The following is a 16,981-nucleotide window of genomic DNA, read 5'->3' on the forward strand; positions in this document are numbered from 1 at the left end:
CTGTTCCTACCCCAGGGCCTTTGCACTTGCTGCTCTCCCTACCACAAATCCTCTACTCCCAGCTCCTCAAGTGGCTGGCTCCTCCCCCTCCTTCAGGATTGAGCCCAAACAGCACCAGCTCAGAAGGGCCTTCCCTGACCGCCCTGCTCGAATCACCATGTCCTAGTCACCTACCCCCCATCCTTCAGAGCATGGATCAGCATCTGACATGATCTCACTTCTTTCTTTTTCTCGGTTACTGCCTGTCTCCCTCACAGGAATGAGGACAACACACATCGCTGTGTCCCCAGCACCTACAGCAGTGCCTGGCGCTTAGCAGGTCCAATACCTACCAAGTGGATCTCTTTAGTGTATCTGTCAGATACTCAGCCCCTAGAAGTTGAGACAGCAGCTAACAGGGACCCGGCGCATGGCTGAAGAACTCACCCAGAGGCCCGATTTCCTGTGGACAAAGCTTCAACCCGGAGCCAAGCACTGTGCTGGGCTCCCAATCCCAGTAACACATTTAATCCCAGGCTCCAAGACTAATTCTAGTGTCTACATTTTCCAAACCAGAAAATCAGAGCCAAAGTCTGACAGAGAGTCTTCTCCCTGCATGGCGAATTGATTGATATGAAAAGTCTTGCTAAGAGATTAAAAGCGAACACACACGAGCTGCACGGTTAATGGATGGGCATCAAGAGCATGGTGGTCAGAAAGGGGGGCTCGGAGCCAGGCCCCGCCCCTCACAGCTGAGCAAGTTCCTGCACCCCTCTGTGCACAGTCTCCTCCTTGTTGAATGGCATCAAGAGGGCATGGCCAGCCCGGGCCAGTTAGAGCACCGGCCCAAGGACAGAAGGGTTGTGGGTTCCATTCCCATCAAGGGCATATACCTGGGTTGCAGGTTTGACCCCCTGGTTGGGGTCGTGTGGGAGGCAACCAGTCGATGTGTCTCTCTCACATCAATGTTTCTCTCTCTCTCTGTCTCCTTCCTGTTCGCTCTATCTAAAAATCAATGGGAAAATATCCTCAGGTGAGGATTAACCAAAAAAAAAAAAAGAGGACATGACCACGGTTGACCTAGAGCTGACCCCGGGCTCCTGCCCCCGCCCCGCCCTTGGCATGCACGCCCTGCCCACTGTTCCACGGTGGAAGCTGTTTCCAGGACGCAGCCTGGAGAGAGCCAGGTGTTGCTGAGACCATCTGGACAGTGGCACATGACTGACACCAGCTAAGGCCTCTCCACAAACTTCTAAGGTTCTGGCGGGCAGGGGGCGAGCCACCTGTCTTGCCGCCCAGACGAGCCTGTGAGGCCCCTCGCCCCTTCGGCCTGCCATCTGCCACCGGAGCGTTGGCTCCGATGTCACACACACTGGCAGAGATACGGCTTTTCGCAACTGTGTCAAAGTGTGGGTTTCCAACTACCTCTTCAGCAGCCAGAACACACGGAGCACATGCACCTCGCAGTGCGCCCCAGTATCAGAAAGGTCAGGAGCAGCTCATGTCCCCCAAGCCCATCCCCCCACAGCCACATGGGGGACAGGACCCCCAGTTGGGACACCCTGACTTCACTCTCTGGGATCCGGAGAATATGGACATGGGTGGCAGGCAATGTGGGTGTACCCAGCTCCCCTGGGTTCCTGGGGACAACGCTGAGGTACACGGGACAGGGACGCACACTCCTGGGAATCATGGCACATTCTGGCCACAGCAGGGAGATACTCAGAATGAATGACCTTGACCTCCCCTTAGGCAAAGAGGGCGCAGGCCCGCCCGTGGAGGGCAGGTGGCCATCAACGCCCACGTGGACATCCACACATGCCCCTCATCACCGAGGGCTCCAAGCCGTCACGCTGAGTGACAGCAGGTGAGATGCCACCGGCGGGGGACTGTGAAAACCACACACGACGCACCGATAACGTGTAGGTGCGTAAAAGGCAGGTGCAGAGCACACAGAACGGACGGAAAGAGCGTCCTCCAAACTCGGAAAAGCACTTGCCTCCGGGGGACGCCGTTAAAAGACCCTTCAGCTTTCACCGGCGATGTTTTCTTAGAAAGGAAACGAGAAAGACAGGCCACCTAAGTGACACGATGTCAACGGCTGCTGAATCTGGGGGACAGAAAGGCGCTCTGGGCTCGCCCTGGCCGGTTTGGCTCCGCGGTTAGAGCGTCAACCTGCGGACAGAAGGGTCGCGGGTTCCATTCCGGTCAAGGGCACGTAGCTGGGTTGCAGGTTCGATCCCTGGCCCCAGTGGGAGGGCGATCAATCTATGTGTCCCTCTCAGATCGATGCTTCTCTCTCTCTCCCTCCCTCCCTTCCACTCTCCCTAAAAAAGAAAGGCGCTCTGGGTTCTAGCACCGCGCAGCTCTCTGTATTCCTCGAGTGTTCTCGGGAACAACAAAAAGGGGATGACCGACGCACCCCGGCACTGAGCTCTAGGAGTGCATGTTGACGCTGCGTACGGGGGCACCGCCCCTCCCCCACCCCGCGCCCCCTCACCTGTCCAGGGCAAAGTGCCCGCGACCAGCAGCCCGGTGCAGCTCGCTGCTGTTCTCCAGCCTGGCCAGCGCGTCCATGCGTTTCACCATCAGCTCCAACAGGTCACTCATCTTGCGGAGGACACCTCGGGACTCCAGCCCGCCCATCACTGCGGGGAGAGCGCGGCCAGTCAGGCCAGGCCCCCTGAGGCCAGCTGGCCCCAGGCCAGGGGGGCGCAGACCCCAGCCCCACTCCCCTCGGGAGCGGAGGGGCAGGGAAGGGAGGCTGCCCCACCCGCTAGAGAGCAGGGGGCCAAGCCTGCTCCCACCAGCCCTGTGGCACTGGGATCATCTTTTAACCTCTCTGAGCCTCAGTTCGGTCGCCTACAAAATCGAGCTTCAGCGTGATCTCAGGTCTGTGAGATGACAGAGACGGCCCAAGAGTGGGACAGGGGCCTCCGAGTCCCCGACACCACGCTCCAGACAACTTCTGGATCAGGGCTGTCCACTCGCCCCACACCGGAACCTCCTGGCCAGACTCAGAATCCAGACCCCTGGGCCCTGGTCTACTCTGCCAGTTCCGGTCTCGGGGGCGTGGGCCCAGGGCCCTGCATTGCACTTGCCCCCCACATGGCTCACACGCACAGGAGAGGCTGCTCGTGTCCCTCCCCCAACCCCGCCCCAGACCCCACTTCAGAAAACCTCCATGCATCTGTCCTGACTCTCAAGCTGGTCTCAGGTTCTCAAAGATCAACTCCAAGGCAGAGGGGCCGGGAGACCTCCTGAAGAATAAAATTAAATGAAAGCCCTGGCCGGTTTGGCTCAGCGGTTAGAGCGTCGGCCTGCGGTCCAGAGAGACCCGGGTTCGGTTCCCGCTAAGGGCACGTACCGCGGTTGCAGTTTGTCCCCGGCCCTGGTTGGTCGTGTGGGTGGCAGCCACTCGATGTGTCCCTTTCACGTCGATGTTTCTCTCTCTCTCTCCCTCCCACTCTGTCTGAACAAAAAATGGAAAAATGTTCTCGGGTGAGGATAAAAAAAAAAAAAATTAAATGAAAACGAGGTTCTTCAACCACGATCCCATTAGCCGGCGGGAGACTCCCCGCAATCTCCTGGCAATCATCCCCGTCTCAGCCGGCACACCCCACGCCCATCCTCGCTCCTTTCTCACGAAATCTCACAGATGTTTTAAAAGCCCCTCCACAGGGCACACAGGTGGGCACACAGGTGGGCACACAGGTGCTCAGGCCCCAGCACGGCTCCCTGCGCCCCCAAGGACCAGGCCTGAATCACTCCAAACAAGAGAGCTGAGTCCTCGGACACCCCAATGCTTGCGGAGCTTCCGGGAGGGGCAGGGGGCGCCTTAGGTTGGCTTCCTCAGAAGCAGACTCCAAAACAAAGGTGGTTTCATTGGGTGGTGAGGGAAACCCCGGTTGGGGAGTGGGGAGGTGACACAGGGCAGGGGAGACAGCCCAGAGAGGGTGTGTCACCACTGGGTAACCCAGAGGTGTGGGCCCCCGTGCCGTCCTCCTGCTGGGCCGGGCATGTGCACGCCATCCCCCCAGTCCCTGCTCCTGGGGTGGCAGCAGAGCCCCAGGCGCGGGAGTCGCAAAGGCCCAGCGGAGCGTGAGCACCAACAGTAGCTGCTTCTCAGGAAAGGAAGCCCCACCCCCACCCCGTGGCCAAGGGAGAGCCACCCCACACTCTCCGGCGCAATGTCCCCAACTCAAGGCAACAATACCAGAGCCCAGCTGCAGCTCAATGTCACCGCGCTGGAGGCGCAGGAGAGAGCAGGGCAGGCCCTGGAAACAAGAGGCAGAGTTGGGGGGTGCAGGGAGGGACTGGTTTCCTTTGCTCCAAGCTCGGGGCTGGCTGAGGAGGGGGAGCCCAGGGAGGCTCCCCATCGGGGCTGCTTGTGACTTATTTGCTTTGCTCTTCCCCCAGGTCCCCCAGCCCTGGGCCCAGGTCAGTGGATGTCACCAAGTCACCTGGCTGGGGTCCCCTGCCAGCTGAGCCCGCCTACAGTCGTCGTAAGGGGGGCCAGGGGAGCCCAGGAGGCTCACTCACATGACAGGGCAGTGCCGGCTGGACATCAGATCTGGAGCAGGGAGGAGCCTGTCTCCTTAAAGAGGCAGGGCCCCTGGCTCCCAGGAAAGAAGGGGTGTGAATGGGGAGCAAAGGAGGGAGGGGCCAAGGGCAGGAGAGCAGAGGAAGAGGAGACAGACAGGCAGACACACGCTGACACAGGCTGAGGTTGGGTGTTGACGAAAATGGGTATCAAGTGGACGGGCGTATCGCTTTCCTTCTCTGGGCCTCAGTCTCCCCTCCTGTAAACTGGGGCACAGACGTACTGAGCCCCGAGGTTCTCCAGGCCATGTCTCCCCCTAGTCGCCTACAGAGATGGGGGTGATGGGAAGGAACGGTTCCTGGAGAAGCCGCAGGCTGCCCTTCGCTGAAGCCCTGGTGGGTCACAGCAGACAGTGTCAGCTGCTCGGGGCAATGAGACAAAGAGGAAGCCAGAGCCTCTGCCCGCTCCAGCAGGGACACCGACTCCCCGCTCAGCCTGGCAGAAAGGAGAGGGGACAAGGCGCTGGGCACAGGTGGCAGGGCGGCCAGAGGGACTAAGAGAACCGGAAGCTCCCGCTGCAGGATGAGGGGGGAGGGGCTCTGGAAGGCCAGGGTGCAAAAGGGAATTGTCATCCGCTCGCGTGCTGAGGGGTGACCGAGCCCCTCCTTACCCCCCCCCTGCGTGGCGGACGCTAAGCGGGAACACGGTGCCCTTCCCACTAGGTCGGCATGGGGGACCGAGGAGGCAGGAGGGGGAGGCCGAGCGGGATCGTTCAACAGAAGCAGGAGATCAGAGCGAGAGGTGGCCAGGGGACATAACCTGAGTCCTAGGGGACCTTGGGGTTCTGGACTGCCCTTCTAGGGAGGGATTACGTCCATTCTTTAACATGTCAAGAGAACGAGTGACTCCCGGAGACTGAGGGCTTATGGATGAGCTAAGGAGACAGATCCCCCTCCTGCAGGAGGGTCCCCAAGGCCACCTCCATCAGACTAGACCCAGGGGGCTGCTCCTGTCGTCTGCAGAGGGCGCAGGACCCCAGAAGCTTCTGAGACCTCAGGAGGCAGCCCCCCATCATTTCTGCCCAGGACAAGGCGGGGTGGATCACTGGGAGGGAAGCCACCTGCCCACGTGACTCGCTCGCTGGACACCACCACGGCCGGGCAGGGGCTGCCCCAGAGGGACGTCGCCTGCCCAGAGTCACCTCACCACGCTGGGCGTCCGCTGAATGGAAATGTGTTTAGTGTGAGGCCCCGGTGACACATTGCACAGCTCACACACAGCCGGTCCCTCCGCATTTCCGTGTGAACAGAGCAGGCTGGGAGGCGAGAGGTACAGATGGCTCCTCACAGTGACTGTCAGGGGTGTTTTATTGCCCCCCAAGGCCCAGCCCCTCCCCAGACACAGCTCTTCCGCCATCTCTCCGTCCTCCCTCGTCCTCCCCTGTCCCCACCCCGCCCTCTCCCACTGCCTCCTGGAAACTGAAGGAGCCCCCACCTCAGCAGATAAGACGGACCTCCCTGCGCTGGGCATGAGAGCTGTCTGTGCAGCAGGAGACATGAGCACTTTTGTGTCTGCAAATGGCCACCTAAGAAACCAGCCGAGGCCATGGGGGCTCTGGGCTCCGGGCAGCCAAGGGCCGAGGGCAGGCCACGGCAGAAAGTCGGGACAGACACGTGCAGCTGAGCAAGGACCTCCAGCCTGCAGACCTGCCCCCACCGCCCCAGGTGGCCTCCGACCTCTACCTCTTCAAGGACAGACAGGGAGCTGGGAGCAGCCACACGGGCCCTGGGGACCCGCGCAGCACTGCACAGGAAGCCTGGGCACGTCCCTCCCTAAGGCAGGAGACGGGCGGTGCACGCAGGAGGCGGGGAGGAGGCACTGGGTGGGAAGGGAGCTCACGAGATGCTCGCCCTGGGCCCCAGCCGCAGCAAGAGAGTTAGGGTAGGCCCCTCCGAGTCACGCTTCTCCCTTCAGCCTCCTTCTCCCTGAATCTTGGTGAGTGTGCAGGCTACAGAATGAGGTGTCTGTCCCCTTTGACCCCGGACTAGAGAACTTGATTACAAAATATAAACTGGCCCAGAGGGGAGCCTGGACCTCCCCAGGGAGGCCACAGCACCGAGGCTGCAGGAGGGTCCCCTCTCCTTTTAGAGGATCCTTTTCTCCCCAGCCACAGCTGTGTGGAACCTCACCCCTGCAAGACAGGGCCCCAACCCCTAGGGAGATGAGCAGAAGCACCCATACACCCGCCGTGCACCCCTCGCCACCCAGCCCCTGGCTGCCGTCACTGGGGTCCCTGACCTTCCTGGAGGCCCAGCTTCCTCACGCCCCTTATGGTAGCCACCCAGACAGACATGCCCCTCCCCAGGGGCGGCGTCCAGGTAGCGAGGGCAGCATTCCCTACACCCCCATGATCTCCAGTACCCCCAAGCTTCCCCTCCAGGGCACCTTCCCAACTGGCCCAGCTGCCTCCCAACCTGAGTCCTCAGGCATCTCCCAGTAGACGGCCCGAGGGCACCTCCTGGGCCCTCCCCTTTTCTAGTGTCCCTGTCTCACACTCACACCCCCAGTAAGTGTTTACGGGGCGGTGCTGTGGCCAGAGGCCGCTCCAGGCCCTCCGTCTGCGTCTGCGCTCTCTCAATGCCTCCCCAGGGCAGTCCTGGGCCGGCAGGCATCACTACCAGCTATCAGAGGAGGCTGCCGTCTGCCAGGCAGAGATGGGACACAGAGGGGACAGTAAGTTCCCCAGAGCACCCTGCAAGGTGACAGCCATAAAACAGAGGAGCCAATCGGCTGAGCCCAGGGGTTCGAGAGGGCAGACTTCAGGGAGAGGCTTCCCAGGGGGGCCGGGAAAGCCACAGAGCCAGCCCCTGGGCAGTCCCAGGAACCCCGTTTGCCTCAGTTTCCCCACTACCCTATGTCCCTTTCCCACAACTGACCAGAGAGCCACCGTGACACACCGACTGGACGGAGCGCCGTTCACCCTCCTAGAGCAGGAGGAGGGGAGAGGGCCACCTTCAGGAGGAGGCTGCCGGTCACCACCCCATTGCACCCACCTGCCCTGTGAGCTCATCCAGTCCAACCCCCGGAGATGGTCATTACTTCTTTCTCTGTACGTGAGTTAAGTGACTTGGCCAACAGCACACAGGTGGGAGATGATAAGCCAGGGTACAAACCAGGTCCATCTGTCCCCAAAGCCCACGCTCTGAACCTCTGTGCCACCGCCTTGCAAGTATCTTGTGGGCAAAGAGCCCATGGACAGGCCTGCCATCTGCCCCGGCTGTGGCACAGAATGCAGGGGCCTCGAAGAGACTGGGGTCATATTCAGACCCCCATTCCGCTAGAGAAGCAACACTGGGGCCTGGGAGACCCTGGCTAAGAGCCCTCCTTGGCCTGTGCGCCCAGGCGGGAGGGATCCTAATGACCCAGCCAGGATGAGAGCCAACGCAGCCTGCAAGGTCACCCAGCCCACGCCAAGGGCCCCCACTCACACGTCCACTGACAAGGGAGCCAAGATGCTGGAACGGGGTCCCGGAGAGCCCTCTGCAGTGCTAGGCTCAAAGGCCTCCCTCGCCTCACCCCCAAACACCCGCACCACTTGACCCCCCTTTCCCCAGCGAGCTACCTTCCGCACGGATGGTGAAGGGGGAGTCCCCCAGCCGCCGGGCCGAGAACTGGCCTCCCAGGGACGTCATCAGGAAGCAGAGTGAGAAGAAGCCGATGCCCAGGACAAAGAGCCTGTGGAGAGCAACAGGGGTCAGGGCGGTCAGCGGCACCCCCTCCCGCGTCCAGTGAGGGCTCGTCCCAATGACCGAGTGAAAAGGGGGTGGATGGATGGGAGAATGGAGGTCGGGGGCTGAGCTCCGCCCAGGTTGCCCATCAGCCCAGAAGAAAGTTCCACCACAAGGAACCAGCCGTGCCGCACATACCAGGGAGGACAGCGAGGCCCACCTGGGGCGAGGCTCTCGCCCCGTAGCCGAGGTCCCCCAGACCAGCAGCGTGGCATCGCTCTGGAAATGTCGGAGGTGTGACTTCCTTCCTGAGCCCCACCCCGGGGTTACTGAATCAGACGCTCAGGGGGTGGGGCAAGCACTGTGTTTTCTTTTTTTTTTTTTTTTTTATCCTCACCCGAGGACATTTTTCCATTTTTTGTTCAGGTAGAGTGGGAGGGAGAGAGAGGAACAGAGAGAGAGAGAGAGAAACATCGATGTGAAAGGAACACATCGAGTGGCTGCCACCCTCACGACCCACCAGGGCCGGGGACAAACTGCAACCGACGTACGTGCCCTTACCGGGAACCGAACCCGGGTCTCTCAGGACCGCAGGCCGACGCTCTAACCGCTGAGCCAAACCGGCCAGGGCGCAAGCACTGTGTTTTCACGAGCCCCCAGGCGATGCTGAGACATGCTCAGTTTGAGAACCATTGGTGTAGATGGAAGCAGCAGGACCTGATGCCAGCCCGAGGGCAAGATGAAACCCACCCGGATCCCACCATCACCTCGCCGCAGCAATCAGTCAGGGGTGTGCTCGAACACCTCCTTATCATGTTCAAGGGGTGGAGTGTGCCCCCTGACCCTACCTACTGGATGGTAAGATCGAGAAGGGCAGGGCCATGTGGCCGCCTTCTGTGCCGAGACTCTCCCTAACCCACATCTTCACCAGGCAGGCACAGGCAGGGTGTCAGCCTGTGCCATGGACTGGTCAGTGTGAGTCAACAGCTGCTGTGGGTGTGACAGGTGTGTGCTATCACACAGGTGTGCGCTATCACAGTGGTCGGGAGAGCTTCATTGCTTCAACACACAGTTACTGATTATTTAACAGGGGCCAGGCACTGAAGTAGCCCCAGGGGGACAGTAGGGAACCCACTCTCAAGTCTCCTGCCCCAGACTCCTGCTGCTCCTGTACTGGGTCCTGAGCCCCAAACAGGAGAACTGAGCTCCCCAGCATAGTCTTGGGGTGGCCAGAGGCGGCAGCTGTTCCCGGACTTTAAATCCATCAGAGAACTTGATGAGCTAGCAGAGCTGATCAGGGAGAGGAACCCCATGTCACACAGAGCCAGGCTCACCACGGGAGCCCCACAAGTCATGGCAGAGGCCTCCGGCCCTCCCACCGTCACCCCGCCCTCAAACCCCACATGTTTCTCTCCATGCAGGACTTGCTTTATGCATTTTAATCTTCATTATTTGAAACTGGCAGAGCAGTATTTAATTAAAATCTGGTCCATTAAAGAAAACACATAATTGCAGAAGAAAATAAAAGCACAACAAAATTCCCAACCCATATTTAGAGGAAGCTGTTGGAGATTAAATCAGGGAGGAGGCAGAACCCAAAGCAGAGAGGGAACTGAGAGCTTCCTCCAGGAGACAAAGGGAAGACAGACAAGATGGCACAGGGACACAGCTCCCTCACCTTCCAGGGACCCCTCAGAGTCCCACCAAGCCCGGGGTGGGACTCAGGCCCTGGCATCCCCAAGGTGAAGTCAGGCAGGTCTCAGGACAGCAGCCAGAGGGACAGTGTACCAGGAGATGGTCACACACCCAGGAAGGTCCTGGGGGAACAGACTGTTTGTCTCCCAGCCTGAGGATGAGGATGGACCCCTCAAGTTTCTCGTCCCCAGCCATGGGCTTCTACCTAGAGCTGGGCACCTCAGCTGCCAGGGTCCAAAGACCTGCTTTGAGAAGGTATCTAAGCCTTTCACCCAGGACCTGAAGTCTCCAACACACCCTGTCTGCCTGTCTCTGCCAGACCCCAGTCCTGGGGCCCCTGCAGCCAATCCCTGCAGATTACAAATAGGAGTGAGAGGGCTGGAGGCCCGCCCCCACCCTGCCATCTGAAGGGGACACAGCCTCCACTGGAGGCGGACAGTCTCTTGCCTACGGAGACCCTGAGGTGAGGTCACACAACTTGAGGAGAGGGAAGCCTGTGCAACCCCAGAGCCCGAAAGAACCAGGGCAGGACCCCAGAGGGATGTAGCTGGGGACGCGGGTGCTGTCCGTGGTGCTGGAGTCCTGCGGTGGCTCTAACTGCCCTGGGAAAAGTCTGGCTAAAGCTTGGGTCAGCGGCTGGGCTTCCTGCAGCCTGGACGGCAGGTCAGACACGGGGTGGGTGAGACAGGGTGAGGACCCCCTCCATGGCACGGGAACCTCATGTAGGGGCTCCTGAGTCCCTCCCATTCGCCACCTCAAGGCCCTACCCTCGGAGTTCCCCAGCCCTATGGTCCTCTCGCAACCTGGCAGATGGAGGGGCTAGACGTGCTGGAGAGGCCGGAGCGTCCTGAGCCAAGGTGTCCTTTTGGAGAAGGGAGGGACATCAGCCGGGGTCCTGGGAGGGGCCAGGGACTCTGGTCTGCGTCCTCTAGGGGAGGGACTCAAACTCGACCCCTCCCTCAGCCCAAGCCTTAGGAGCCTCGGAGCCCAGTTTCAGCCCTCTGGGCTCCCTTCCACGCCAGTAGCCTCACCTGTGGCCCAATCCAGAGTTCGGCCTTCCCTGGCCCCTGCGCTCCCTCTTTGCCCTCCATCCCGCACCCCCCCCCTCCGACCTCGCGGGGCACCCTTCACTTGGTGCCTCCTCCCCAACCCCGACTGCAGGCTGGGCTCCGTGGGCTCTTGGGAGAAGAGGGAGCTGCCCGGCACCGCCAGGCTCTGGGAGTCTCTGGGCTGGGACCAGCAGTGCCCAACCGGCCCACACGGCCCCAGCCCTGCCTGGCTTCGGCCGCCCGAAGTTGGGGTAGGGGGATGGTCTGCGCCTCCATCCTGCCTCCAGCTCCCGCCACGTTCCCGGCTTGTCGCCCTTCCGCCCCGCAGCCTCTCCACGCGCGACCAGGGGTCGAATCCCCAGCAGAGGGAGTCCTTGTCCCAATCTCGGGGACCCCGTTTAAAACAGCCCGCACCCCGCCGCGAGAAGGGGCGTAGAGAAGGGGCTGCACAGGAGGAGGGGTGGACGCGCCGCCCCAGGGCACCCTGCTGGGCGACTTCCCGAGCCCAGGACCAGAACCCGGGTGCTTCCTGGCCCCCTTCCCCCTTCGAACCCGGAGTCGGCTCCAAACCAGACGAACTCGGGACACGTCTCAGAATCACACACCCCTCCCCACACGAACCCGAACCCCAGCCCAGCGGCCGTCGCCAGGGGTGGAAGCGCAAACTGCCCCCTCTGCCCCCGGGCGCGCACCCTTGCGGGGACCGACCTCGCGCATCCCTACCCGGCGCCCCTCGGGGGAAAGACCTCCCGTGCAGCCGGGACAGAACTTTACCGAAACGGTCTCAGGGTGACCAGGCATCTTCTGACCATTATCTTCCCATCGGGGTTGACTGTCATCATTGTTCAAACTTGTCTGGGCGACGGGCCACAGCGAGGCCGGGCGCACCGTCCCGGGCCTGTCCCGCCGCGTCCGGCCGAGTCCGCGCGAGGCGGGGCGCGGGGCGCGCGGGGGCCGCGGGGGGCGCGGGGGGCGCGGGGCTCGGCGGCGTCGCTGCTCGGGCCGCGGCCCGCGGGTCGGCGCGGCCTCGGCCGCCGGGGGAGGGGAGCGACGCGGCTGCTGGAGGGGGCGAGGGCGCCCGGCCGGGCCGTCTCTGCGCGTCCGCCCTCCCCGCTTCACATTTTGGGGGCCGGGAGGCGGCGCGCCCCCAGACCGCCGGCCGCGCGTGTGCCTGCTCGGGCTCGCTCGCTGGGCGGGACGGCGCCGCGGCGCGCAGACGGGCTCCCCGCCGCGGGCGCCCTCATGCCCGGGCCCGCGCCCTCGGTGCCGGCTAGCGGGGGCCCCGCGCCCGCGCCCCCGCCCCCCGCGCCTCCGGGCCGCGCCGCTCCCCGGCCTGGCGCCGCGCAGCGCCCATGGCCCTCGGCGAAGGAGCCCTGCGTCCGCTCTGCCGCGGGCTCGCTCGGGCGTCCGCGTCCGGCCCGCGCCGCGCTACGCGGGGAGGCGCCGCATTGTTTCCTCGGGGAAGGCGGTGGAGCCGCGGCTGGGGCGGCTCGGGAGCCGCTGCCCCGCTTTCTCGGCGCGTCGGCGCCACCTGGTGGCGGAGGCCCAGCAGCGCGCTCGCCCGGCTTGGGGCGGGGCGCGGGGGACGCGTGGCCGTGGGTCACCGCGCCTCCCTCCAACCGAACAATTTCACCCGGCTCCACTTTGGGAAGCATCTCCCGCGCTACCAGCCCGGAGGGCAGAGGGCCGAGAGCTTCATGGGTTTCTGCAGAGCACAGAGGAGGTCATCGTTGGGAAAAGACACCCCCGTCTGCCCCGTGCCAGGGCCCTCAGGCCTCGGCCTCTGTCGCCCCGCCCCTGTAGCTTCTGCACCGGCCCCTGCACACCTGCTCTGATTTTGCTTTGCAACCCTCACCCTTCCTCTGCTCTCTGGTCAGAAGCTGCCGCGGCTGCCCTTGGCTTACTGATCTGAGTTCAAGCCCCGCTAGTGACACACAGGTCCTTCCACTGAGCCCAGAAGTGGGGGCACACTCTGAGGGCCTGAGTTCTAGTCTCAGACCCTCCAGTAACCAGTGACGACTGGCTCAAGTCAGGGGGACTTCCCCGCCTTGGTTTCTGTGAAATGAGAGTGACCAGATATTCACTAAGGCCATCCAACTCTATAAAGCATGTAGGTGCCCTCTCCCCACCCCACCCCCACTTCTTCATTTTTGGAGACTGGGAAGCCCCCCTCCCCCCCCCACACACACACATAGGGAAGAGCCCAAGGCCTCAGGCCGTGTGTAAAATGATATGGATGACCCTCAGGGCTTTTCCATCCCAGACAATGACTCTACAGCATGGTTTCGGAGAAGAGAAAGCCTTGATTCTCATCCAGCCAGGCCCAGCCCAGCCCTGCTGCCGCCCCCTAGCCCACCTCCCAGCCCTGAGTCATTTCTCACCAGCAGTGACTCATACTCCTGCTTTTCCTGCTTATTCTTCATCAGAATTCACCTGTCCCGTGTTCCATGATCTCATCGCCTGCTCTCTGCGACTGAAGCCCGATGATGAATTGGTGTTGGCGGACTGTTACTCCAGCAGGGAGCACATTTGCACTGAACAAGGACACATGGCCATGCCTTCGTGCTGGTGGAAGACAGCATCGCGGCAGGCTGGCCGGGCGGCTCTCAGAGGGCGGGGTCTCTGCCGGGCTCTAACTCCCACCTGGTGCCCGGGTGCCTACTCCTGCCACACACTGGCTGGCATTTCATCCTGGGTGTCCAGGCCAAAGCCACACGTACACTAAGGGATGAAACGGCCCTTCCAATTTGTATGTCTCTCACGGAAGCTCGGGGGGGTCGAATTTACACCTCAGTGGTTGGCATTTTAGGCCAAAGGGGAGGGGGAAAGATGGGTCTCCCCCAAAGGCATGGCCATGTCTTGTGCAGCTTATCTGGGGAGGTGGCCTTCCCTCTGCTGGACACCAGAATTCAGGCGAGAGGGTCCTCCTCACTCCCTCTGGGCCTTGAGGTGGGCAGGGGGAAGGCCCAGGCTGCCACCTGACTGTGGGCTCAGGCCAGGCAGGGAGGCCCATGAGGACAGTGAAAGCCACCTTCTGAGCCAGCCACCCCCCGGCTGCCGCTTCTCTCCGGTCCCTTCGGGCAGCCCCTTATCTGTTGCAGAGTTCAGCACACCCGCTCGCTCTCCATCGTCCTGTAGATAACAGGAGGAAACTTGGAAGTCCAGTGTCATGCGCCCTTGGGCACGACCTCTCTGTGCCTGTTTCCTCGGCTGTAAACCAGGCTACTTTCCCAGGGCCGTTATGAGAACTGAGCCTGGTAATGGCTGTAAATTGTCTACTGCCTGCACCTGTGAGCCCCACAGGACGGTGGTCGTGGCTAGTCCAGTGTCTGTCTACCTGCAGCAGATGCTGTGGGTGCCCACCCTGTTCCCCGGGCACTCACCTCTGCATGCCAGAGGCAGATGGCTGAGAACACCTGGGAGGCTTGTTTCTGGCTGCGGGAACGTGCTCAAACACGAGGGGCAAGACAGAAGTGCCAAGGAATTAATGGCCTGGAAGCAGCCCGCAAGGAATGAAGAATACCCATGTCCCTCTCCCTCAGGTGGGGTACTCTGGCATGTTCCACACCGGCTCCCAGAGTCCCCCAGCAAGACAGTTCCAGCTGCCCGCCGTGGTGACCACTCTGCGAACACTGCACTTTGGCTTCCTCCCCTGCCCTGCCCCGTTCCCCCTCCTCTGCCATGTGCCTGGGCTCCCCTCCCAGACAAATGCTGGCACCTGAACCCGTGTCTCAGCATCCACCTCGGTGAACCCAAACCAACAGGCCACCCCACAGGCCAGGGGTTCTTAGCGCAGGCTCACAGCAGAATCGCTGACACAATGTATCAAAACGAAGTCCTTACCTTGATTTGGTATCTAAGGGGAGGCCTGGGCATATCAGGTTTTTACTGGCCAGGGCGGAGACCTGCCATTCTAGGTGAACTCCCACTGCCTTCTGACAAGGAAGCAGAGTCGGCGAGGCGCAGTGGAGGACAGGGGAGCAGGGATCAGCCACTCTGGCTAGAGGGCACGTCCAAGGGCTGGTGATGTCGGGCCACGCGAGATTCCAAACCCTCCCCTTTTGTGGTTCTTCTCCTTAGAGGCTGTAAACAGAACCACGGGCTAGTCCAACGTGCTACATCAGCCTGAGCCCCTGAACATGCTCTCTCCACTGCGCTCTGGGGGACCTGCTGGCCTGGCCGAGGGTTGGGAGAAGGCCCGAGCCAGCAGGAGGCTCCGGCAGCAGGGCAGGACCTCTGTCCAGAGAGAGGGAGCAGGGCCCTGGGGAAGGGTTTCAGAGGAAGTGGGAGACGTATTCCCGGTGTCACACTCACAATGCCTAGAGCGTGGGCCAGGCATAGAAGGGAGGGGTGCTATAGCAGTCCTGGGGCTGCTATAAGAAATGACAACAGCCCTGGCCGGTTTGGCTCAGCAGTTAGAGCATCGGCCCTCGGAGCGGAGAGGCCCCGGGTTCGGTTCCCGCTAAGGGCACGTACCTCGGTTGCAGTTTGTCCCCGGCCCCAGTTGGAGTCATGTGGGTGGCAACCAGTCGATGTGTCTCTCCCCCATCGGTGTTTCTCTCTCTCTCTTCCTCCCTCTCTCCCTCCCACTCTATCTGAAGATAAAAATATCCTTGAGTGAGGATAAAAAAAGAAATAACAACGAACTGAGGAGATCCAGGCAACAGAAACGGACTGTCTCCCTGGTCTGGAGGCCAGAAGTCGGAAATCAAGGGGTTAGCAGGGTCGGTTACACCCGGGCTCCGCCCGAGAGCATCCATCCCAGGCTCCCTCCCGGCTGCTGGTGCAGGCTGGCGACCCTGGGTGTCACCTGGCCCTGTGTGTCTCTGTGTCCTTTCCTCTTCTTATAAAAACACCAGCCATTGCATTAGGCCCACCCTAATCTAGAATGACTTCATCTCAGCTCATTACATCTGCAAAGACCGTAATTCCTAAACATGCATTTTGGGGTGGTGGGGACACTGTTCAACCTCGGGACCTGGTGGGAGGGGCCCAGCACTTAGCGATGAGCAAGGACTGGAGGGCCACGTGCTTTGAGTGACTGGGCCCACGTATTTCAAGGGAGTCAGAAATCTAGGCTTCTCATCATCGGAAGTCCCATACTTTTAAAATGTAGGCTCAAGATTTTAAAACATTGTGCAAGATTATAAAATCCATCGGTAAGTCAGTCACCTGGGTCCCCTGTGGGTGTGACCAGAGGGTGCAGCAGGGGGCCCACCAGCCCTGCCCACCCAGCTAGTCCAGCTTTCCTGAGGCCCAGCCTTCCACTGCAGGGGCACCTCCCTGCCCCCAGGGGGGAGGTGAAGCTGTTAGGTGCGCTCGGAGGGGGGGGGGTCCCTGGGGGCCTCCGCATGTCCTGCGATGTCTCCCCCTCCCCCAGCCTCCCTGGGCTGGGGAGGCTTGGCTGCTGCCTCTACCTTCTCAAGGCGTCAAGATTGCTCACAGACGGGGCCTGGTGGGGAAGGGGGAGAGGCAAGAAAGAACCGAGCAGCTGACCGTGTTTGAAATCCCCATTTAATGTGCTCCGACTTCGGCAGCAGACAGCGCGCTGAGAAGCAATAGGCCATTGTCCTTTGCTGGAGTGCGGAGCATTAATAATGTCATAACAGCATTTACTGACACGGCGCACAAATCAGCAGCAGCCTCGCGGGGCGGGAACACGCAGCCCCACCAGACGCCGCGCGAGCGGTGCAGGGAGGCCGGAGGTGGGGAGGGCTGCTTCTCCCGTGCATATTTCATGCTTTCTGTTTCACAACATTTAGGCTAATCCTCCGATTGGAAAGCGGCGTCTGGCGTTTATTTTTTATTTATGCCAGAAGGCCATTCTGCGGCACAGCTTGTGGGCGCCGGGAGCACAGCCATTGCGCGTTCCCTGTTCTGTCGGGAAGTTGGCTGCTGCGTGTGCGCGCGTGTGCGGGTGTGTGTTCATGGGGTGGGCGGGGAAGCCAGGGACACAACAGACAGGGGCCCTCCCAAGCGGACCCCAT

General features: G+C 61.6%; 1 protein-coding gene across 2 annotated transcripts in view; it reads right to left on the reverse strand.

The window, feature by feature from the left end:
- Positions 1–16,981, reverse strand: part of MGAT5B (alpha-1,6-mannosylglycoprotein 6-beta-N-acetylglucosaminyltransferase B) — an 80,496-nt gene that overhangs the window by 47,727 nt on the left and 15,788 nt on the right. Inside the window, exons 1-3 of one of the 2 annotated variants that reach the window (XM_036269399.1) lie at positions 11,769–11,857; positions 8,145–8,257; positions 2,480–2,627 (exon numbers count right to left, since the gene is read on the reverse strand). In XM_036269399.1, the coding sequence (XP_036125292.1) occupies positions 2,480–2,627; positions 8,145–8,257; positions 11,769–11,836 (329 nt within the window). In that variant the 5' untranslated portion in view covers positions 11,837–11,857. Of the gene's footprint in view, positions 1–2,479; positions 2,628–8,144; positions 8,258–11,768; positions 11,858–16,981 lie in introns of those variants that run through there. The other variant, XM_036269400.1, reaches the window with a different exon arrangement.

The sequence above is a fragment of the Molossus molossus genome, unplaced genomic scaffold, assembly GCF_014108415.1.
Source record: "Molossus molossus isolate mMolMol1 unplaced genomic scaffold, mMolMol1.p scaffold_m16_p_19, whole genome shotgun sequence".
NCBI lineage: Eukaryota > Metazoa > Chordata > Mammalia > Chiroptera > Molossidae > Molossus > Molossus molossus.